A 22364-nucleotide genomic window follows, 5' to 3' on the forward strand; every position below is an offset into this window, starting at 1 on the left:
CTTGCTTCTCTCTTGCTTCCTCAGTGACAGCCCCGCTGCCGCCCCTAAGTGGCCTGGCTCTCTTCCTCATTGTCTTCTTCTCTCTGGTGTTTTCCGTGTTTGCCATTGTCATTGGGATCATACTGTACAACAAGTGGCAGGAACAGAGCCGAAAACGTTTCTACTGAGCCCTCCTGCCGCCACCTCCGCTGTGGCTGTCCCCATGAGGTGTGGGAGGAACAGGCGCTGGCCTGACCACACAGCCCAGTGGTCTTCTCCATTCTTCAGCAGCCGGTCAGGGACTGTGTTCTGTCACTGGAGCTTTGAGTTCAGGGACACTGTATTCCCATGGTCATCTGTGAGGACCTCTGACTCTGGTTCAGGAAGCCCACCCACCCCAGGGCAATGCTGCTGTGATGTGCCTTTCCCTGCAGTCCGTCCACTGGGAGCTCAGAGGGTGGAGATAGGATCTCCTGGTATGATGCCAAGATCACAGAAAAGAACTTCATAACCCAGGATGCCTTGGTGTTGGACTCAGGACACCCGTGCTTCTCACTTAAATCTGCAAAGAATGGAAAACTCCTCATACCTTCCCGCCATCCATTCATTGGTTTTTGCTTTTGTCTAAGCCTCTGTCCACCTGAGCAGCTCTCCTTGGAAACCTGGGTGGAAACTTCTCCCTCCTTTTACTGTCCTCTTCACATGCAGCCTGAGATCGAGAAGACCTTCCATGCCTGTCTGTCAGAGCCAGGGCTGCAGAACAAACATGTTGCACTGACCCTCATTAGGTGTCCGCAGGGAAGGCTTTCTGCTTTGGCCCGCTGCTCTAGCCTTTGCTTGTCCACGTGGATCCTGGATCTCTTGGCGTGTTTGTGATCTTCCCAATGAGGCCCTTCCATTCAGCCCTCAGTCTGTTCGGCTGGAAGTTGGTGTGCAAGTCAAGAGAAGCTTGGAAGATCCCGTGGATGAGTGGGCTGAACTGTGACACTGACCTGCTCCAGGTTTTGACACCAGAAGCAACATTTGCTGAGTGACCCGACCACATGGAGATGTTTCTGGACCGACTGGAGCCTGCTTAGCTGCATGTTTTGTGTCTGTCATGGTCTTTGGAACCCTACTTTGAGTGTTCAAAATGTAAGAAAACTTCTTTCTTATAGTCTCGGCCTGGATACTCCCCAGGAGGAAATCGGGCTTCTTTTTCTTAATGGATAAGTAAGTTGCTGTTCTCGTGTTGCAAATCTGGGTCAATAGGCCTTTGTCATCTGTGCCTGGAAGAGTTCATTGTCATTGAGCAATAGAGCCTGAGTGTCATCCTCCAGGGATTAGCCCTTATTCACTGCCTATTGGACAAGGGGTCACACACCGCTCCACTCACCCATCTGCCTATGATGAGATTGGTTGATAGAGGGCCCAGAGCTGAGCTCTCCTAGCCTGTGCTTCTGTAGCCTAAGGGAGATTCGTAAAATGGCTGATGGAACCCAACACGAGCTTCTGACTGCGTGTTCTTCCTTCTGGGCGTGGGTTTAGGAAGGCTCCAGGCCTTTTTGCTGAGCCCGTCAGTCCTTGCTCTGACTTCCCTCCATTGTGAAATCCTCAGCTCAACCCAGAAGGAAAGGAGGGTTGCCTTGGCTGGGTCTGGTCTCTATCCTCTTGGGCAGGGGTCCTCAAACTTTTTAAACAGGGGGCCAGTTCACTGTCCCTCAGACCGTTGGAGGGCCGGACTAAAAAAAACTATGAACAAATTCCTATGCACACTGCACATATCTTATTTTGAAGTAAAAAAACAAAACGGGAACAAATACAATATTTGTATTTGCATGTGGCCCGCGGGTCGTAGTTTGAGGACCCCTGCTCTCGGGCTTGCTTATAGCCTTCCAGGTGCTTAATTAGGGCATCACAGGCAGTAACTCCCCTGCAGGTGGGATTAGGCGGGCTCTGCCTAACGCCTTCCCACCACAGTAGAGCAGCTCCGAAGTGCCAGGGGACCAACTGATTGAGCGCTTGGCCTTGGGACCAGGTAGAACTGAAAAAGCAAATGGTTCTTTTGTCTTCTTTGAGGTCAAGGGGAGATTGGTCCCTGTGGTGGAGGACCTAGGTGGGCTCCTGAGGGGAAGCATGTGAGTGTGAATGCAGATTTGTCGGTTTTGTGTGATTTCAGCTCAGGTTCAGGGCCGCCTTCTGACTAGACATGGGGTGTTCTGTCCTAACTCTTGTATTTTGTCCTGGAAACAAATGTTTGCCCCTGTAAATGGGGCTGGATGTTGTTCTGGCCACTGCACCGCAGGTGTGTCCTGGAGGAGGGTTCGTGGTGTGGCTCCAGTGGCTCACCCCATGGGGCCATTCTCTCTTCACTGCCACCCTTTCCCTCTGTTTCCCTCTGACTTCAGAGCCTCTTCGTGTGGAAGAGACAGAAGATGGAGGTAGTGCCAAAGGCGACACTGCTTCCTGTCCCTGGGAGTCTTGTCCGAAAGGCTGGCCTTTCATATGGTCTTCAACACCCCCTCCCCCCGCCCCCAAATTACAAAGTGGCTTTGTTACAAAGCTTGTTTATTTCAGTGGAAAATTACAGCCTTGCCTTTCTTGATGGAAGTGGTTTCTCAGCAGAATGGCCAGAATATCCCTAGCCCCTTGCTGTCCTAGAAGATAGAAATAAGGAATTGGCAAGAAGCTCTAGGTTAGGGCTGACGGTGGGCAAAGAAAAGCCAGGCAAACCTGGCCAAATTAGCCTTGTGGGGCTGGGAGTTCTGGAAAAATATGTCGCAGGTGATTCATGTGTTCCTGCAGGAGTTTCAGCTGACGGCCTGTTGTAGACTCTAGGGTAGGGCGTGGGGTAGTGAGGTTGGAAGAGCTGGCCTTCCTGGTGTTCAGTGAATTGAAGATATTGGTGAACATATTCTTAGGTGCAGTTAGCCGAAGCTCAGGTTTGATCCAGCTCATGGCCAAATAGCCCTGGAGGAAATAGGCAACAGTCAGCTGAAGGTAGCAACCAGAGGCTCTCTCCAGAGGCAGCCCAAGAGCAACCAGTGCTTCTGTCCCTGTCCCCAGGGGCATCACTCACCGGAGCTGAGTACATGAAGCTGAACAGCATAAGCCCGATAATCAATATGATTGACATGATTATGATTTTAAAGCGGTAGCGTTTCCAGAAAACATAGCAGAAGTTTCTAATAGGTGACTGAAACCATGAGAGCAAGGTGTTGGTGCGCCTGTCCATGAGCGTTGAGTCCGAGAATGGAGGACAGAGGGGACCTTCAGATCAAGTTTTCCAAGGCAAAGACCTTTCTTTTTTGAAAAGCTACTTCTGCCCCATCTCCCCCTCTCCCCTTGGCTGTTCTCTCCCGACTGTGACAGCATTGAGCTGAGGTGGTGAGAAGTAACTACCCCTCCACTGTGGCTACTGGCCACCCCCTGGGTATACGGCCAGGCTCAGCAGCTCGGCTTTCTGAATAGGGAGCCTTACGGGGGAGGGTGGAGTGTAGGGTATTGGTTGGGCTCTGACTGGCCACGTCCTGCTGCCCTGATTAAGGCTTCCTCCTCGGACAGAATCTCCAGTGTCATCTTCACTTTACCCTAGAAACACCGCAAGGGGTGGGAGGCTGAGTTATGGTCGCAGGAACCTCTTCCCAGGACCCACAAAGGGAGAGGGATTTAGGTACGGCCCCCAGGGATTTAGAGCCAGTGATGGGACACAGCAGTCCTGTGCAGTAGACACCTTCCCCAGTTCCTACCGACAAGCGCCACTTGCCGTCCTCGAGGACCTGGCAAGGCCACCAGCCGGTTGCAGTCCTCTTCTTAAAGAGGGAGAAGCGCTTGTGCTGGAGGAGGTGGGGCCACTTGGGGTCAGCATCCATCATCCTGATGGAGCACAGGCTTGGGTGCTGGGCCGGGAAGGGCATGTCAGACAGATCCAGCTCTAGGACCCCTGAGCCAAGAGAGATGCAGTCGGCACAAAGGAGCTCCCTGTCCTGAGGTCATAGGCCCAGGCCAGTAGCTCACCTAGGAAGTCATCACTGGTGAAGATGTCATTGTCCCAGATCTGGATGATGAGCCGGGCCGGAAACTTCATCACCATGGGGTCTAGGCTCCATATGTAGTCCTGAAGGATGGCAAAGGAGTGTGTCACCGCCACTCCTAGGAGAGTCCCCTTGGCCCTCTGAGGAGCTCACACCTAGCGTGATGGACTGTCCAGGAAGAGGGCTTCTGCCGAGGCCTCATTCCAAGTGTTCTGGTGCAATTGCAAGTCTCTGAAGGGAGGGGCAGGAAGAGAAGCCCACCTCCACGTTCATTACCTTCACACTCAGGACGCACATTTGCTCAGCCACCAAGTAGTCCAAGGTGAAGATGAACCGCCAGTTGAAGATGCCCTCGCCAGTCAGGGATTGGTAGTGGATGTCTGTCTTCTGCATGTCCTTCTCTAGCCCGAATAGCCACCTGGGGTCAGAGTCCTCTCACCTGGGCCCATGTGCACTGTCCCCAGTCCCGAGCTGGAGCCTTTTGGGAAGGGCCGCCCAGTGGACGCCAGGTGCAGTGGAAGTGGGGAGATGTCACCCCAGGACGAGGAGGACCCACAGGAAAGCTAGAACAGGACTTGGGGAGCTGTGCTGGAGCCCTGCACCTCTGCCTCACCCTTTGACGTAGATGTCACTCATCTTCTCGTTACTCAAATTGACACTCTTCAGGTCCACGTGAGCAGTTTTCCAGATAATGCAGCGCAGCTCATACCTGCGGCCGTGGCACCCTGAGCCTTCGCCAAGGACTCACTGCCCAGCAGCAGCCTCGGTGCGGGAGGCTGGCCTGGGTGGCCACCCTCCATGCCCACTCACGCTGCACTGGCGGGAAGGGAGTCCCCAGCATTCCCAGCAGAGGGAAGATGCCAGCTGCTCGGTACTGGGAACCCTGGTGCCTGCCCCCAGGAAGTGCGCCCACACTCACCTTGTAGGCTGCCTGGGCCTGATGTTGACTGGGGGGCCAGGAGGTCCCATTTTCTTGGGGAAGATGTCCACCCACATTTGTATCTTTCCCTGGAGCAGAGATGGGTTAGCTGGCAGGGGTTCCTAGCCTGTCTTCTGTGCTGGTCTGGGAGCCCTGTTCCAGGTTCTTAGGTCTGTGGAGGCCATGTTCCCAGCACTGAGAGGTGGGGTACAGTATCTGAGATGGAAAGACTTCAGACAGGAAGTCAGGCAACTGCCCAACAGTTTCCCCCTTTTCCTTTTTTTTGGCCTGGAGAAGATGCAGTCAGGTTGGTAGGTATGATGACTTTAAGGCTAATGGTCATGGTGCTGGGACGTCTCTTGTAACGAGTTGGAGGGTTAATGCCATTTAGCAGGTGATGCTAGAAGCTTCTAGAAAGCTCAGAATGGTGTTGGGCTTTTATTTATTAGCCAGCTTAGTGGCCCTGAGTCAGAGTAATCTAGATTGCCAGGCCAGATTTCCAGATTGCTTTAGAATGTGCAACCACAGCCCGAGGGTATGAAGCTATCACAAAGCACTGAGGTCTAAGAGGGATGACACTGGTGGGGGAAAGGAAGAGGTGGAACTGCCAGCACTGGAAGAAAGATAAACTTAGTCTTTCAAACTGTCTGACCTCATTTTTATTTTGTTTGAAATTGACCTAATTTTTTCTTTTGTTTTGAAAACAGGTTGAGTGAGAATGCTTTTAAAAAAATGCTGAGTAGAGAACTTTGTCTAGAATGTGGTATCAGCTTGAGAAATGTAGAGTGAAGGGAGCCATTCTGGTAGCTAGAGGGTGGGTGGTAATAAGGCCCTTGAGATTTTTATTCCTTCTGCCCTGGGTTCCTGCAACTAATAGCCAAACCAGATGTGTGATGTCTGCACATCAAACCTGGTGCTGCTGCCCTGCCCTCCCTCAGGAGAGACTGAGGCAGGGTTGGCCTTGGCTGCCGGGGCGCCTCAGCACGTCCTACAGTTGACGCACAGCCTCAGTGTCCTGTACATGACTTTTCCAGCTCTGACCCTCTCCGTTCTAAATGGTATCACTGGAACTTCTTGCTTACTAACATGCAGGCGTGCATGTCTTCTGCCCCTGCGCATCTTTGAAAGCCCAGCTTCTCCTTTCCCTCCTGGGCTGTGTCCTAGATGGGTGTGCCCCTGTCTTCCACTCCAGACCCTCCGGCCTCATACCTGGTCAATGCCTGGCTGGCTGCTGCTGTACAGCATGCGGGTCTCTAGGTGCTCAGGTACCAGCCCCTGGGCGTGCAGGAGGTACAGTGCAAGGCGCTCCTTTTTGGGGCCCAAGTAACGAGCAGTAGGGGGCTGGGGCTCTAGATTGAAAGGGGCAGGAGGGGATCCTGAGGTCAGTAGTCTTCCCTTCTCCCAGGTAGGCCCCACCTTCCTCATGCCCAGCCTGAATGGTAGCCATAGTTGCCCTCTGCAGGAGGAAGGAGAAAGATGTGCCCTCTGGCAGCTCTTCCATCCTGGAGCCTCCCTGGTTTCTGAGGCCTGGGCCTGTGCTTTCTGGCCACGTGCAGTGCTCACCAAAGCGCTGCAGCTTGAATTTTTTCCCATTGTAAAAAACAGAGTCACCATCAGGGTTGAACAGAGGTGGAAGCAATCCTTTGCGCTTGGCGTGGTGTTCCAGGAGGAAGCTTGGGGGCACCTGATCCCGCCACCTAAAGGGTCCTGACCTGTGGGGATGTGTGGGAGGAAAAGGTGTGGGGCCTGGACAGCTTTTGGCTGCAGGATGACAGTAGTGGGGGCAGGGAGAGACAGGTTCAGGCCCTGGCTCCCAGCTATGGGCTCCCTCCTCCACCCTTCTCTATGCCCTGGCCTTTGGTCAGGCCCGCTCTTACTGGCAGTATGATTGGGAGAGCCCACAGCGAGCTCCAAAGCCAGACAGGAGTCGGTTTTCGAGGTCGATGACTGTGGTGCCAATCTTATCATCAGGTGAAAACAGATCAAAGTCATACAGCTCAATCTCTAGGTCCTTCTCCAGGGGGATGGTGCAGCTCAGTTCAAACATCCTGGTGGGATGGCGTTGGAGCCCACAGAGACCGAGCCCATGTTACCTACATGCTTCCCCCCAGCATCTCTGCCCCTGGGCCGTGCTCCAGCCCCTGGTTTGGTCCTGTGACTGTGGAGAACAGAGCCCGGAGGGCTGTTGTCTGCTAATAACCATCACCATGTGTGGCAGGAAACAAGTGATAGGCCTGTGGGTGGGACCTGGCTCCCTTCCCAAACAGCATGTGAGGATAGAACTGGGCCATCCACCCGTTCATCTCCCATCTGGTGAGCACCTTTAGTGCGTACGGCTCCATGATAGGAACTGGGCGGCTAGAAGGGAATGCAAGTTCTTTACTTCTGGGCTTTCTCCTGGCGCTGCATGGGTGGGAGTGGAGGAGAGGGTTGGGCAAGTTGGGGCAGCTCACGTGCCAAAGATGGGATTCAGGGTGTTAGGCTGGTACATGTCTCGGTTGCCAAGTTTTGTCTTTCCCAGTTTCAGGATCACATAAGGGTCACACTGGGGTTAGGCACAAGTGAGGGAAGGACAGGAAATGGAGAGTCAGGCCAAGGAGGGCAGGAGTGGGGCAGAAATGAGCCCCTTGCACCAGACAGAGCTTGTGGGGAGGGGGCAGTCTGGGTGGTAGCAGCCTGAGGGAGCTCTAGGACATGGGCTTTAGGCAGGTGTGGAAGATGGGCACTGCAGGTTTGGGCTGCTCATTACCAGGCCATTGTAGTCTTGGGGCTGCAGGTTGAGTGCTCGTACCACGTACACCCGCACCAGGCATTGCTGAGGGAAGTCCTCTTTATGAGGCCAAACCAAGAACTGGCGGGGGGGCTGGGGGGCTCCTGGGTTCTCAGGAAAGGGGTAGACACGGAAAAGGCCCTGTGTGTGTTTTGGGGAAATTAGTGTTGACAGCCGGCTCTATAGAACCCTCTAAGAGGTGCCCTGGCTGAGCTTAGAAGAGTGGGCATGTAAGGGTAGTAAGGACAAAGGTCATGTGGTCGGGGAGAGGCAGGCACAGCAGAGATGCTGTACAGGGACCACTTGTGTTTAGGAGGCACTGGGCAAAGGAATTGTGCTCGCCAGTCTCTGCTGATGTGAACTCCCATCTCAGCCCCATCCCTTCAGGTCTGAACTTCTCTAAAGCTCCTGGGCCTTGGGAAAGTGCATAGGCCATAGCTGGGATGAGACAGACCTTACCCTTCTGAACCCTGCATAGGTCAGTCTGCTTCCCCACTTCCAAAATGGTTTTTCAAGCCCTCCCTGCCCCATCCTACAAAGAGCATATAGAGCCAGGGCTTTTATTAGAGTCTTCTGTGGACAGATGGGCATGAGGAGAAGGGGCAGCTAAGCCAGGCTAGACACCCACCTTGAACTCTCCGACCACAGGGCTGTCTGACTTGGGCTGTTCCTGGTAGAGTTTGAAGGTCTGGCAGAAGTCCTGCAGGCCTTGGAAGGCTGGCACAGCCTCCAGCTCACAGTCATACACCTGCAGGAGGGCGTGTGGGACCCAGGCTACTGGGGAGCAGGCCCGGGCTTGACCAGAGGGCCTTTCCTGGGATTGGGGGTTGAGGGACCACCAGCTGCCAGGTCTTGTCCCCAAGCGTCTGCCCACTCAGCCCAGGGCAGCCTTGGTCCCTGAACGGGTGAGGCTGGTAGCCGTGTGGCCTGGAGTGGGGTGGCAATGAGGAAACCCCCCCCACACCGTGGTTCCCAGAGGAATCAGGGCTAGGTCTGCTGGCTGCCCAGCAGGTTTTATTCCACCTCGGCAGTCTCCCTCCTGGGCTTCCAGACCTCCAGGGTGTGGTAGTCTTTGTCCTTGTACTTCGGGGACTTGCCGTCCCCTGTGGCCCAGAACAGCTTGCTCCACCAGTCCACCTCATACTCGTCTTCATCCTGAGGAAGAGAGGCAGCTGGCCTTCCTCTGCCCAGGCTCCTGCTCCCCTGCCTCCCAAGCTACCTGGGATTGCTCCTGGTTCCCCTGGGCTGAGCCCACATCACCTCGGCTTTGCTGGACTTGAAGCAGAACTTTTCAATGAGGTCATCTAGGAGCTGGGAAAGGAGAGGGCGTGAGTCGGGCAGAGCCGGGCACCCCACAGCCCACCCACCACCTGCCTCCTGAGAGGAGTGGGTAGAAGTCAGGGCTGACCGCACACAGGTCTTTCATTCTGAGTTCGTCAGACATGGGACTGGGGCAAGGAGGAGGGTGCGCCCAGTTCCTATTCTCATTGCCCACAGCTTCAGACTGAACCTGAACAGCAGGACCTCAGGGCCCACCCAGATCTACTGCCTCAGAGTCTGCTTTTGCGCCAGAGGTCCCAAGGATTCCTGTGCGTTCAGGTGACAAGCGCTGCTCTAGAGCAGTGGTTCTGAACCCCGAGAGCATTGTAATCACGAGGGGGGACGGGGGGGGGGGATCTTGACAATAATGCTGACCCTGCGCCCTGCCCCCAGCAATTCTGATGGAGCTGGTCAGTGGCCTGGCTCAGAATTTTTTAAAACTCATGGGCAATTCAAATATGCAGTCCAGGTGAGACTCACTGCTTTAGAATTGTCATGTACTGTTAGCCTCCCGCAGGTAGCAGAGCCCCTCAGGGACAAGGGCTGGGTCCTGGAAATAGCGTGGGAGAAGGTGGGGCCTCAAGCCCATCACTTACCTGGTGCTTGTTCACTGACAACTCTGTGGAGAAAGCAATCGTGCATCTCAGGAAGCGGAGGGCTCTGTCCCTCCCTGTGCCTACTTATTGGTGAGGCCTGGGAAGGGCTAGGAGTAAGGACGTACTTGGAAGCTGTGGGGGCACGTAGTCCGAGGCCCAGGGGTCACAGAAGTAGGGCTGCAGGGAGTCAATGTTGGCCTGACCCACCAGGGTCTGCTGGCCGAAGTCCTTATTGTCCACCACCTTCAATATGAGGGGCAGCGCGTAGGCCTCCTCCGTGGGCATGAACTGCAGCCCAGAGAGAGGCCCCGTGAGACCTCGCTTGAGGAGTGGGCTGCCCAGCCCTTGCCCGGGGCCTTCTTACCAGTGTGAGGAAGAGGACCGACTGGGCAAAGTTGGGGTTGGTCTGGAAGTCCCTGATGGGCTCTGTCTGCCGGGCCTCTTCCCAGCACTCCACCAGCAGCTGGGGGGAATGCACCTGCTTCATGTTCCGGAGCCCCCAGACCAGGACCTGCCAGAGAGGGAGGGGTGACAGCACCTCTGTTGGGGGGGGGTCTGTGCTGGCAGTGATGCGTCAGGGAGCACACAGGGCCAGTGGGCAGTGCTTGTCCTCAGCCTGGATACTCCTCCCTCCTGAGGGAGGGGCCCTCTGGCCACTGTGACTGTCCTTCACTGCCCTCCACTGCCCTTAGGCATTGTCTTTCCCTGTCTGGCCTCCCATCAGTTCTCTGAGGAGGAAGTTCCCGAGGCCCCCACAAGCAGGGGGTACCCAGATTTCTCAGGTTTCCTAATGTCAGCTACTCATTGCTGACTTGTCTTCCATAGGGCGCCATGCCATTCAGTGGCCCACACCCTGTGATTGCTCTCAGCTGGCAGACACTGAGCACCCAGGAGATGCCCAGGCCCCTCCTGGTCAGGCCCTCCTCAGGACCAGCCTGGGGCCTCACCTGGGGGGAGAATCCAGTGCCCGCAGGCCTGACCATCTTTTGCTCGTTGCCAGGTTTGTGGCGGTTGCATAGGTTCCCACGTGGGGATTTCCATGCTACTCTCAAAGAAAGGAGACTCGTCTGGCCTTGGAGTCAGGGCCTGGCCCAATTCTGGTCTCCACTGGGCCCATGTCACTGTCTCTCAAAGCCCCATTTCCTTCTCTGAGAGCAGCCCTGCCACAGGGGGCAGCACGCGGCTCAGATGCCACCACGGGTAGGAGTCCCCTGTCTACTCCCTGCAGCAAGTGTGCAATAAAATAATTAAACATGTCCCCTCAGAGCTGCTCTTCATTCTCTCATCTCCCTCCATCTCAGCTTTGGATCAGGGGGTCAGGACCACCCCAGGAGGGTCAGCAGAGCTCCACGTTCCCTGCCCACCCCCCCAACCTCCCCACCCCAACCATCATCACCTCCACCGCCATTTTCCTCAGCGTGGGCTGCATGCTCTTGGGGAGTGTGAAGACTCCATTCTTCCAGGGAACACTTAAGATTGGCAGCTTCCTTCTGAGACTCTGAAGGGATGAGGTGAGAGAGCAGGGAGCACGAGGCCCCACTGGGCTGTTCCTACTGTTCTCCATCCACAGCTCAAGCAGGTTCCTGAGAGAGCTCAACTGAGGCGGCCCCCGAGCCCATGGGCAGATGGTGGCTGGAGAGCTAGGTTAGGGGGGCAGGCTGGCTGAGTTCCCCAGGCCCCGAGTTCTGGTTCCAGGCCCAGGCCTTTCTGAGGGGGTTTGGGGGGGTGGAGTCAGGGACCACTGGCTGTGGGAACATGTCGCAGGGGCCTGAGGCAAGGTGGGGCACTGAGTACTACACCTCCCAGCAGGGCCCTCTCTCCCAGTACCTCAGTCTCAAGGATCAGCTCACAGGAAGCCAAGATCTCGCCCTCTTCCTCCCCCAACTCTTTTGCAAAGGGATGCCACCTCATGGGGGGCAAGACCCGATGTTGGACATCCAGCCAGACCACTGGGGGCCACATGCTCCGTCCCCGGAAGCTCTCCTTGCCCTGGAGGGAGGGAAATTTGCAGAACAAGGTGCCAAGCTAGTGGATTCTGGCTCCTGGCTCCTCCCCGGGGATCCCCATGAGTCTAGGGAAAGGGCTAACAGGTATGCGTACACGCCCTGCGAGCCAGGCCCATTGGAGCACGTTCCCCTCTGCCCGGCCCAGTCTGCCGTACCCGCGAGTCCCGCTGCCACAGCTCCAGCACCACGAGCGGCGGGCTCTCCCTGGTGTCGTGAGGGCTCTCGTACAGGAGGAGGTGCTGGAAGATGAGCGTCTGGGCCCACGTGGGGGCTGCAGAGCTCCTCAGGGTTTGGGTGCACTGGCTATGGTTCAAGAAGACCAACCGGACGAAGGGCTCTGGAGGGTGGGGGAGAGGGGCGAGTCTCACTGTTGAGCTGAGTGAAGCTCTCCTCTCCGGCCGCCACCGGACCACCTGTCAGGGCCCCAACCTAGGGCGTCTCCCAGGGAGGCCCAGGTGGGGCAGCCCCGCCACTGCCCGCTGTGCAGAAGCCACCTCAGTGTAAGCCACAGAGCAAAGGGACAGATAGGCAGAGGCCCAGGGTCACTGGTCCCACCCACATCTGTCTCACACAGCTATGGTTGAGGCTGGGTGGCACAGAGGAGGAGGGCCAGTGGCTCCTCCGGAGGAGCTCTGAGGACCAGGCTACACGTGGCTGCCTTTTCACAGCATCAGCGAGCGGGCTTGGCGTCAGGGAGGATCAAATAGCCTCTCAACACAGGTGCCGGTGCCCAGTGGACACTGCCCGGCTCAGCCCTCCTCCAGCAACCTGGCTCCCTACACAGCCACCAGCAGGACAGGGCGGAGCACTGACCCACCTGGAACCTTCCAGAAATCGCCACCCCTCCTCCCTACCCCTCATCTGTCCAGCTCCAGGGACACGTGAGTTTTCCAAATGGTCACTTCTCTTTTGCTTTCATGAACTCCTCCCTGTTCAAGGCCAGCTAAGTGGTCCCCCGAGGTGATGCCTCCCCAACTCCCCCTCTTAGTTCCACAGCACTGGGGACACACCTCAACAACAGCCTTGCCTTGTATTCCTTGTTTTTGTGTCTTTTCCCCAAACCAGGGCCATGAGCTGCTGGGAGTTGGGGGGTGGTCTGCATATTGGTCACCCTCTTCCTTTGCCATATTTTTTATCCTGGGCCCCTGGGGAGCTGGGGGAGAAGAGGTGCTGCCACCTACCCTGGAATGTCTGGATCTGGTTGCCCATCAGGTTCCGGGCCTGGTAGATGTAGCAGAAAAGCTGGTAGTAGTGGGGCTCTGTGTAAGAGAGGAGTGGACTCTGTCACCTGCCCCCAGGACTCCACCCTGGCCCTCCCCTCTCCCTGCCCTCAGATATGGGGCCTCAGGGACCACCCAGGCACGGCTCTCAGAGAGCGCTCACTGTCGAAGATGCAGTAGATGAAAGGCAGGTGGGGCGGCGGCGGGGTGTCCTCCGGGGCCGGCTTCCAGGGGCCCCTGAGCGTTCTGCTGAGACCCCGTGACGGCGGCCTGTTCTCTTCCTGCCTTTTCAGCTCCTTCCCCTGCCCACCACAGTCTCCCTGAGGCTCCTGGGTGCCCATGCCCAGGTCCCCCTTTTGCCCTTCTGGGCTCCACCCTCCAAAGCCTGACAATGTGGATCCAGGATGCAGACTCCCCACCCTTGAGCTGTCAGTGCCCAGCCTAGGGCATCTGCTGCTGCCACGCCTCCCTGGGCCCGGGCTCCAGGGGGTAGGGGCTGGGAGGAGGCGCCCGGCCCTCTGAGCTTTACCAAGGACCCCTCCAGGAGGAATATGGGTGCGATGCCCTTGTCCTTGTTGGGGGCCAGCCTGCGGTGCCAGCAGCGGCGGCGGAACCGGCTCTGGGGCTGAGGGTTCAGGTGGAACTTGGAGCCCATGGTGCCGTATTCCCAGCCCTCCTCCTCCTGGGTCGGGCCGGGGTGGTCCTGCAGGGATGACAGCCGGGACAGCCTCCTGCATGGCCCGGGGTGGACCCTGCCAGCGGTCCTGCCATGTCCCCGCCCAGGTGGCCCCTCACCAGCTGCAGGAAGGACAGCGTCTCCTGCTCCAGGTTCAGCTTCCCGTGGTTCCGGCAGCGCACACGCGCCCAGCGCCGCCGGCGGCAGGTGTAGTAGGTCTTTTCCACTGAGTTCCAGACCGGAGGCAGGCCGGAGGGCTGGATCCCCACGCCGTACTCCCAGCCTGCAGGAGCAGGGCCGTGGCGTGGGTGCCCAGGTCCCACAGGCTGGGAGGCTGGGAGATGGGCCCCAGAAGGCAGGCTACAGGGGCAGCACTGCCCTCGTGTCCAGGTCTCTCTGGCCCTGGAAGGTGTGGTCACACTGTGTCACCTCAGTGGCTTGGGCCCAGCTGCCCATCTCACAGATGAGGAAGGTGAGGCTCAGATGTCATGTGACCCATACGAGGTCGCACCGCTCATGAGTGGCAGGGTTTGGGTCTTGAGCCCAGGTCTTCAGACTTCCTGCTGAGGGCACCTCCCTGCAGCCCCCAGGGGGAACCCCGGCTCCAGAGCCAGATCCTTGCTCAGGCACTGAGAGGTGCGTCCCACCTGCCCTGTCTCAGAACTGGGCCCAGGTCTGTGGGGAGGGTCAAGCCCTGCTCTCCGGAGGCTGGGGGACCCCCCAGGAATTCAGGCCCATCCCACCCGGGAGCTTGGCTGTTTTCAGGCTGTGGGCAGTGTCGGACCCTGGCAGCTCCAGGCCCTCCTGCCCGCGGCCTGTGAGCAGAGGACTGACCCTCATTGTCCACCGCGTGGTTCAGCTCCACAGTCCAGTTCTTCTTCACGTGCCAGCCTTGGGGGCACTTCACATTCTCCCGCGCCTCCACGGGCTGCCCGTTCTGCGGGTGGAGAGGCGGCGGGCTGAGGGGTGTCTGAGCCAGGGGCCTTCACTCACCTGCCCGCACATTTGCTCGACCGGGAGCAGATGGCACTTGCTACGTCTAACGCCACTCACAGTCACTGAGTATGCCTTTACCGACTCACCTTTTCAAAGTATAAATAAACGTATTTTTAAAAGGAAACTTTATAGGTCCACTCTCAGTGGAAAATCAGCATCACTCCCCACAAATAGGAAATAACCGTGGAAATGACTGAAAGCAAACTTGAGCGTGGCTGCCGCCTGGATGCTGCCGCCGGCCCCAGCCCAGCGGCCGGCCGCCTGCCCAGGGGAGCCCGGCGTGAGGGGTAGACCGTCCTGTCCTGTGCAGCAGTCGCCGGCCTCCCGGGGCCGCTTACATTGAAATCAATGAAGTGAAACAAAACTCAGTGCAGCTCGTCCCCCTCAACGCCATGTTGCAAGTCCTCAATAGCCACACGTGGACAGTACAGATATAGACCGCTCCCGTCGTCACAGCGGGTTCTGCTGAGACCAGCCCCAGCCCCCGCCTCTCCTCCCCCTGAGGAGGCCGTCTCATTGGAGCCATCATCAGTGCTGGCCCAGGGTCCACACAGAGGGGGATGGGCTCAGATAGCAACCCCTGGTCTAGCGCTCTTCCTGCTTGGACCACCCAGCTCCCAAGGTGGCCATCTGGTTGCACTGCCCCCACGCCCCGAGGTGGTTTCGCCCTGCTCACCACGTCGGTGTTGGGGGTGGCTGCCGGCACCCAGGCCCCCGCGAGGTCCCGCTGCTGGTTCTCGTACACCTCCTCCAGCACCTGGCTCTTGTTGATGTCTGTGTCCAGGAGGAGTCTGGGGGCAGCGACACCTCGAGTTCCCAACACATCTCCCCAAACTTCCAGACCCCTGCGGTCCTCCTCTGCTGGCCGAGTGCTCCCTCCTTGTGAACCCCACCTGCTCGGCAAGGCTGGGCAGTGGGCCGGCTTGCAGGGCAGGGTGGTGGGCAGGGCTTCTGCCTGGGCACCCCAACCCTAGGGCCGGGCTCCAGTGGCTGCGTGCCTGCCTGTCTAGGCTGCTGCTGACCGGCCTCCCGGAAGAAAGAAGTGTTGGCTCCAGGCCCTGCACCCAAGACTTACCTCCTCTGAGGCTCCACCGTCCACTTCCCCTCCCAGTGCCATCCCGAGGGCTCCTTGAAATCCTCCTTGGGGAGAGCCTTGTGCCCCAGGACGTCAGAGAAGTTGGGGCACTGGTACAGCCCCTGCTGCCCCCACTGGTCTTTGTACTTGGCCTGGTTCTCATACTGGGGATGGGAGTGGAGGGAAGGCTGTCAGAATCTGCTGCCTCCCCAGCACACAGTGGGACCGCAGAGACCCTGGTGGTGCCTGCAATGGGGCCTGTCTGCTTTGTCACTGCTGACCCCGGGGGCCCTCCTGCTCCACTATTTGCCTCCTCTTTGCAACCTCGGGGCCTTTCTTGCAGGTTCCCCTGCTGGGTGTGCGGGATCCCCATCTCAGCATCTCCAAGCCTACAAAGGAGCTGGTTATCCATATTATATGCTCACCTGTCACACACAACTTAGGGACCGTGAAATGTGTTTAATTCAGTAAATTACAAAGCCTGAAACTCTAAACTCACTTCCCTTCTGCTTTCACAGCTTAGCCTAAGCCCTGCTCACCCACCCCCTGGGTTCATTGCCCTGTGGGAAGGCGCCCCGTTTCTTGTCCCTCTGACAGTGCCAGGCCTCCCTCTCCCTGAGACTACCAGCCTGGCCTGAAGGACCCAGCTGGGGGGTGCGGGGCCCCAGGCTGCCCGGCTGGTGATGGACAGGCCCCTGCAAGCCGGGGCCTCACTCACTCACATGCTCTGAACTAACAGGGAGAAGCTCCCCATAAATCTCCACTAGGGAGAGCGACCGGCCCCAGGGGACCACTCAGTGACCACGTCTGTGGCTTGTGAACCAGGGACCCCAAGCGGGCAGTGTCTGCGGTCGCTCTGCTGCCTTTCTCCATCAGACCCCCTTCAGAACCCGATTCTCTGGGAACGTTTTCTCGGTGCTGGGCCATTGCAGTTCCCTCGCTTCTGTCCCCCTCGCCCCCCACCCCGGCCGCTCACCGTCTCCGCGTACACGACCACCTGGCCCTCTCGGAGCAGCTGCAGGTCCCAGCTGTCTGTGACGTTGCCCAGCCACATGCAGACCCGGAGATGGGCCGGGAGCGAGTCCTTCTGCCCTTCGCCCTCTGGGTGCTGAGTCAGCGGCAGGTCAAGCCCACAGGGGTGTGGGCCCCCCGGAGGCAGGGGTGCAGGTGAGGGAGGGGCACACACCTGCTCCTTCACCCTGAGCCCCAGGAGCAGGGGCCCCACACTGAGCCGAGCTAGCCGATGGTTGTACATGTGACCCCACACTAGTTGGGGCTGAGGGGAGCGGGGCAGTGCTGCCAGGAAGCAGCAGGAATGCTGGTGACATTGACAGTGGTCCTAGTGATCACTGATTGCGTTCTCACAGTGTGCTCTGACCCTCACACCACCGTGAGCGGGTGTCATTGTCACCAGGCCCATTCTACAGAGGAACAGACTGAGGCTGGGCACGGCCAGGAGTGGCCGAGGACATACAATCCAGCGAGTGGTACAGCCAGGGATCAAGTGTCAGTGCTTCTTGCAGGATGAGAAGGACTCTGAGGGCACAAGAGGGGCCTCGAGATGGCAGGAGGGCAGAGGGCAGGCAGGTGTGGGGGAGCCCAGCGTGGCCTGACTGTTGAGAGGATGGGGCCTGAGAGGGCGGAGGAGGAGGGGTGACTAGGGTCAGGCCAGGGAGGTTGGACCTTCTCGAGGACGCAGTGGAAAGCCAGGTACGTGTCCCCATCTGCCTCCGTGGCTGGGGGCGGCTAGAAGCAGGGGCTGTGGTCAGGGTGGTGGTAGCCTTATTTGTGGCTTATATCTGATACGATGGGCTGGTGCCCAAACCTTACAGTCATTGCATAGTTTGGGCTGTGCCCAACTGTGGTCCAGGGGAGAGAGAACGAGGAGGAGCTAAGTGAGGTGTGAAGCTGACGGAGGAGGCAATCTGGGGACATTGTTGGGTCATGGACTGGACGTCGGCCTCATGCTGATGGGCTTTCCTTCCTCTGGAAACTTCCACCCCATTCACCTGATAAAGGGCCTGGGAGCAGGCAGGGGCAGGCCGGAGGGGAGGCTCATGGGACGCCCCCAGAGCTCAGGGAGTCTCCCTGGGGTGCTCCCGGCCTCCCCGCACCAGGTCTGGAGCTGCCCAAGGACTCCCACTTGCGCACCTGCAGGAGCAGCGTCTGTGTCTTCCCACAGAACTTGCCGCAGTGCAGCGCCCCCGTCGGGGAGAACAGGACGCTGTGGGCGGGCACCTGTGCGTAGGCCACTCGCTGCTCCTTGGCCATCAGCCAGATCATCACGTCCGGGATGCTCACCTGGGGCTGCCGCGGCAGGAGAGTCAGGCCCGTGCACAGGCTCTGCGGCCTGCTCCCGGCCAGGGGCCCAGCGCCCACCTCGGGAAGCACGGCGTTGAGGCGGTATAGCCAGCCCTCCACGGTGGCCACCATGTCCCTAGGCTGGACTTCCTTGGCCTTTTGGGCCAGTTCCTTGAGGAGGAGGTTACGGAGCTGCCACCTCTTCCCGTCCAGTTCCGTGGCTTTTGGCTGATGGGTCATGCAGGGCAGAGGGCGCCTGTGGCCAGGACCAGGAAGGAGAGGGCTGGGCCATTCATGGCCTCTGGCCCAGTTTTAGGCCAACGTGCCCTTCCTGGACTCGAGATCCTGCCCAGCCCCTGCTGGCCTGACGCAGGGAGCCCTTCCCACCCCTCCTGAGAAGCCTGCTCAGTGCAGGCCTGGTCCCCAGTTTCTCACCCCCCCACCCCCACCCGCCCTCCCAGTCCCTGCATGAGCCAGGCCTATGCTCACACCTCTTAGAGAGGGGTGTGAGGCAACCAAACCCTGAGGTGTAGCAGTGGGGATCCAAGTAGGGTGCGGGGCAGGCAGAGGCCTTACAAGGAATCTTCTGGAACAGTCAGAGCCCTGAAGAAGGCATGTGGAGAGGAGCAGCAGGGGGAAGGTATGGGGCCAGGCCGGGCAGGGCTTGTCTGGAAACACTGAGAGGCTTGGTTTGGTGGGAGCACGAGGTGTGGGGTGGGGACAGCAAGGACAATGCTCAGGGCGGGGGCGGGGGAGGTGGGGAAGGTGAGGGCCATTTTCTGCAAGGCCTGATGGGAGAGGAGAAGCTGCTCTGTTGTTTGGGTCTCAAGCCAGGGAGAGATCTGGGGAGGTGGGGTCAGGGTGGGGAAGGGCGCATTGCCATCGGGGGCCCCGCTCCGATGTGGCGCCCTGCTCCTACTTGCAGTCCTCCACCAGGTCCCTCAGCAGTTTCCTCCACTGGGGGAGCAGGGCGGGGTCCCTCGGGTTCCGCATAGATTTCAGGGCGTCCAGATTGGCTTTCTGCCCAGGAGGAGGAAAAGAGCACGTGAGCATGGGGCACCAGGCAGCTGTAGGGCTGATTCGCCCGACATTTTCAGTCATGACTTGGGAACCTGTGAGGGGCAACCTGGGGATGCCAGACCAAAGCTGTCACAGGCCCTTGTGGGGTTAGGGCCCCACGCACCCTTCCCACTCCCCCACAGGAGAAGGGGGAGCAGGAAGGAGCCAGGGTAGGCGGGCCGAGGAGGGGCACCGGTCCCAATGCTGGGCTTCCCTTCGCATGTGCGAGGAAGTCCTATCTGAGGAGGAGGCACCGCGTGGCTCTCCTGTCTAAAACTGCAGCGGCTTCCTTTCTTAACAGACACCTAAGACCTTTTGTGATCTGACCTCTCCCAGCTTTTCTGGCCTTATTCGCACTCACCTCCATGCCCCCACCACCCTCGACCTTCACATCACCATGCTGTGCACATTGTTCCCGTCTCTAGCCCCCCACCCCCACCCCGCCCCCGCCCATGCCCCCTGCAAACTCCTCATTCTTGAGGGCTCTGCTCAAATGTCACCTCCTTTTCGAACGTGTCCTCCACTATTGGCTCTTCACCTCCCTCCCCCGCCCAGTCTCTGCCCTTGTGGCCGGTGCCTGCACATCCTCCGAAGCTCTGGCTGCACTGCAGAGGCCTACACGCACCGCTGGCTTCCCCGAGGCCGAGGACAGCGGCTGTGTTGACTCATCTTGGTGTCTTCAGAGCCCAGCCCCGTGTTGGGCACTTCCATCTCACTCGGTGTGGAGGGCATGCGTGAACCAAGGGACCGGTTTCCTCCGACTGTGACTCGTTGTCCCAAATCTCCCTTCGGTGACAGGTCCTCCCTGCGCCCAGCCAGCACCACTCACCAGGCGGTCCCGAGTGAAGTGCAGAAGGTTGAGGCAGTCCATGCGGAAGCTGACGTCCTCCCAGTAGGAGGTCAGGGCCACCACCGGCTTGGTGTTGTACCAGGGCACGTAATTGTAGATGTTCCCTGAGACACAGAGATGGGGGGGGGGGCGCGGTGTCTGAGTGGGGGGGTCTCCTCTCAGTGTGTCCCTCAGAGGACCTTCACTGAGCTACTTCATCCCTCCAGGATGCCATCTGCTAATAATTCTAACTGGAGCCCTCCCACCAGAGGGTGGGCCGCCTGATTGAGCACTCATCATGCTCGGTGTATCACGCAGCCTTCAAAGCCCCCAGTGAGCAGGCGGGACAATCCAGGCTATGGCTGGGAAGTAGTTTGCCTAAAGTGGCACCACCGGGCGGGCATAATGCAGGTGTCTAGCTGCACAGCTCCATGCCCTTAACTTCAAGCGAGCTACTGAGGCAAGAGGCATGACTGGAGGCAGGTCTACCCCTGGGTGGCCTGAAAAGCAGCGGGGAGTGGGCCTTGGGCTCAGGAGAAGACCCAGGGTTTGGCTGGGATGGGCAGACATCTTGCCAGTGTGGAGGAGGGGGTCGGGGCAAGCATGGATTAAACCCACGATGATTGGGTTCCTGGCGATGTTTCTTAATGAAAGGAGGGGAGGAACCTAGATGAAACGTTAGGGATCTTTTTCTGAGGTATGTGGTTGACGCAAAAGGAAGAAAACCACAGAAGCCAAAAATAAAGCAGAATGTCTGAGGCAAGTAGAAGCAGGCTGGCTCCTGCCCTCTGAGTTTCTGGCAAATCTTGGAGAACTTGCACTTCTTTTTGGCAACTGCCCGAGCCCAGGGGTCAGGAGAGAAAGCCTAGCGCTGCCACGGTGGGCAGTCTAGCAGGAGACTCCATGTGGTATGGGTTGAATTGTGTCCCCTGCAAAGATATGTTGAAGTCCTAACCTCCAGTACCTCAGAATGTGACCTTATTTGGAAATAGGGTCATTCATTGCCGCTGTAATTAGTTAAGATGAGGTCATACTGCAGCAGGCTGGGTCCTTAACCCAATATGACTGGTGTCTCTATAAGAGGAGAGACCAAAAGAGATGGTGGCCTTGTGACAGAGGGAGACAGAGGCAGACAGAGGGAGTGCTGCGTTTACAAGCCACGGCACACCGAACACGCAGGCAGCCACCAGAAGCTGGGAGAGGGCCTGGCACCGGCCCTCAGGCCCATCAGAAGGAACCGCTCCTGCCTACACCTTGGTTTCAGATGTTTAGCTTCCAGGACTATGGTGCTTGGTCATGGCAGCCCTAGCAAAGTAATACGCTACGCAAAGGTGGCGCTTCAAAACCTAAACACTCAGTCAATGAAAAATAACCCCCACACAGAAGAACACGGTGAGGAAACGTACCTGTCTCCAGCCTGGCTCTGGGGCGAGGGGACAGGGAAATTTCCCCCAAATTTGTTACCACAAACGGGCCCTCCTGTAGGCTGCATTCTGCATTCAGGCCACCTGCAGGGTCTGTACAAAATTTAAAGTGGTCTCTGGTTGGCAGGGCCCCAACTAACCGGAGGGAAAAAAGACAAACCCTCTCTGGGGCGTGAAACTTTAGCCAAGTCCCAAAGGGTTCCACAGGTAAAGTTCCAAGAAAATGAGCAGCTTAGAACCGGTGCACGCTCTCTGACCCAGCAGCTCAGCTCCTTGGTGCACACCCAACCGCGAGGCACACACGGCATTATCAAAAGACAGAAAAATGTTCATCACAGCGCCATTCGTAATAGCCCCGAGTTGGAAACCACTGAAATCTCCCTCAGAAGCAGGAGGACAAGTAAATGATGGTATATTTTCACAATGGAACACTACACAGCAATGAGAATGAGCTGTGACTACTCCCAGCAACATCTGGGTCTGTGAATGAATTTCACAAACAAAATAATGGGCAAAAGGTGCCAGACACATAAGAATACATCCTATATGATTTCTTTGATATAAAGTTAAAAACCAGACAAAACGAACTGGAGGCTAGGCGAGTGATTGCCCTTGGCGGGTGGGGAGTCCAGGGGCCTCTGGGATGCCAGGACTCTTTCACAGTCTGGATGTCGTGACAGGGGCACGTCTGCTTTGGCCACTGCCTGAGCCCAGGGGTCAGGAGAGAAAGCCTAGCGCTGCCAGTGTCCTAGCGCTGGACACTTCGGTTGGTGTACTTTTCCACAGACATGTTATACTCATATACAAAGTTTACATAAGAATTTAAAAAATAGTGGGGGCAAAGAAGACAAAATAAATACGTAAAATGCAGTGTGTCCAACTATGTGGAAGAAGAGTGGAGAGAGGACAGGGGCTGCCAAAAAGTGGTCAATCAAATGGCCACCTAAAGCCTTTTCTAGAAGCCCTAGAAGAAATGTAGAATGCAGCCCAGAGATATGACAAATATGGAAGATAGATTAAAAATATGAAGAATAAAATGAGAACTTCCACAGATGATAGAGTGAATTCGAGAAGGAGATTACAAGAGACTAGGGGAGGGGGTCATTTTCAAAGGAAAGTATCATATAGTTTTTCAAAATTGTTGGAAGGAATCAGCTTTAGACCCTGGCACTGAGGGGATG

General features: G+C 57.6%; 2 protein-coding genes across 11 annotated transcripts in view; one reads left to right on the top strand and one right to left on the bottom strand.

Annotated features, from left to right (window-relative positions):
* Positions 1-10861, top strand: part of LMAN2L (lectin, mannose binding 2 like) — a 33648-nt gene extending 22787 nt beyond the window's left edge. For all 10 annotated transcript variants that reach the window (XM_036302210.1, XM_036302200.1, XM_036302202.1 and 7 more), the window contains one exon: positions 25-10861. In XM_036302210.1, coding sequence (XP_036158103.1) covers positions 25-167 — 143 coding nt within the window. In that variant the 3' untranslated portion in view covers positions 168-10861. The remainder of the gene's footprint in view (positions 1-24) is intronic.
* Positions 2701-22364, bottom strand: part of FER1L5 (fer-1 like family member 5) — a 52258-nt gene continuing 32594 nt past the window's right edge. The window contains 32 exon segments of the mRNA XM_036302188.1: positions 2701-2928; positions 3038-3185; positions 3440-3549; positions 3708-3901; positions 3976-4075; positions 4269-4410; positions 4606-4701; positions 4912-5000; positions 6121-6260; positions 6475-6623; positions 6789-6959; positions 7365-7456; positions 7661-7822; positions 8310-8429; positions 8735-8836; positions 8942-8992; positions 9682-9885; positions 9962-10108; positions 10994-11080; positions 11395-11586; positions 11759-11940; positions 12785-12862; positions 12987-13125; positions 13353-13505; positions 13619-13782; positions 14334-14436; positions 15172-15286; positions 15571-15734; positions 16547-16678; positions 17722-18127; positions 18791-18891; positions 19760-19884. Coding sequence (XP_036158081.1) covers positions 2701-2928; positions 3038-3185; positions 3440-3549; positions 3708-3901; positions 3976-4075; positions 4269-4410; positions 4606-4701; positions 4912-5000; positions 6121-6260; positions 6475-6623; positions 6789-6959; positions 7365-7456; positions 7661-7822; positions 8310-8429; positions 8735-8836; positions 8942-8992; positions 9682-9885; positions 9962-10108; positions 10994-11080; positions 11395-11586; positions 11759-11940; positions 12785-12862; positions 12987-13125; positions 13353-13505; positions 13619-13782; positions 14334-14436; positions 15172-15286; positions 15571-15734; positions 16547-16678; positions 17722-18127; positions 18791-18891; positions 19760-19884 — 4586 coding nt within the window.

This window comes from Myotis myotis, unplaced genomic scaffold, assembly GCF_014108235.1.
Source record: "Myotis myotis isolate mMyoMyo1 unplaced genomic scaffold, mMyoMyo1.p scaffold_m19_p_30, whole genome shotgun sequence".
NCBI classification, from domain to species: domain Eukaryota; kingdom Metazoa; phylum Chordata; class Mammalia; order Chiroptera; family Vespertilionidae; genus Myotis; species Myotis myotis.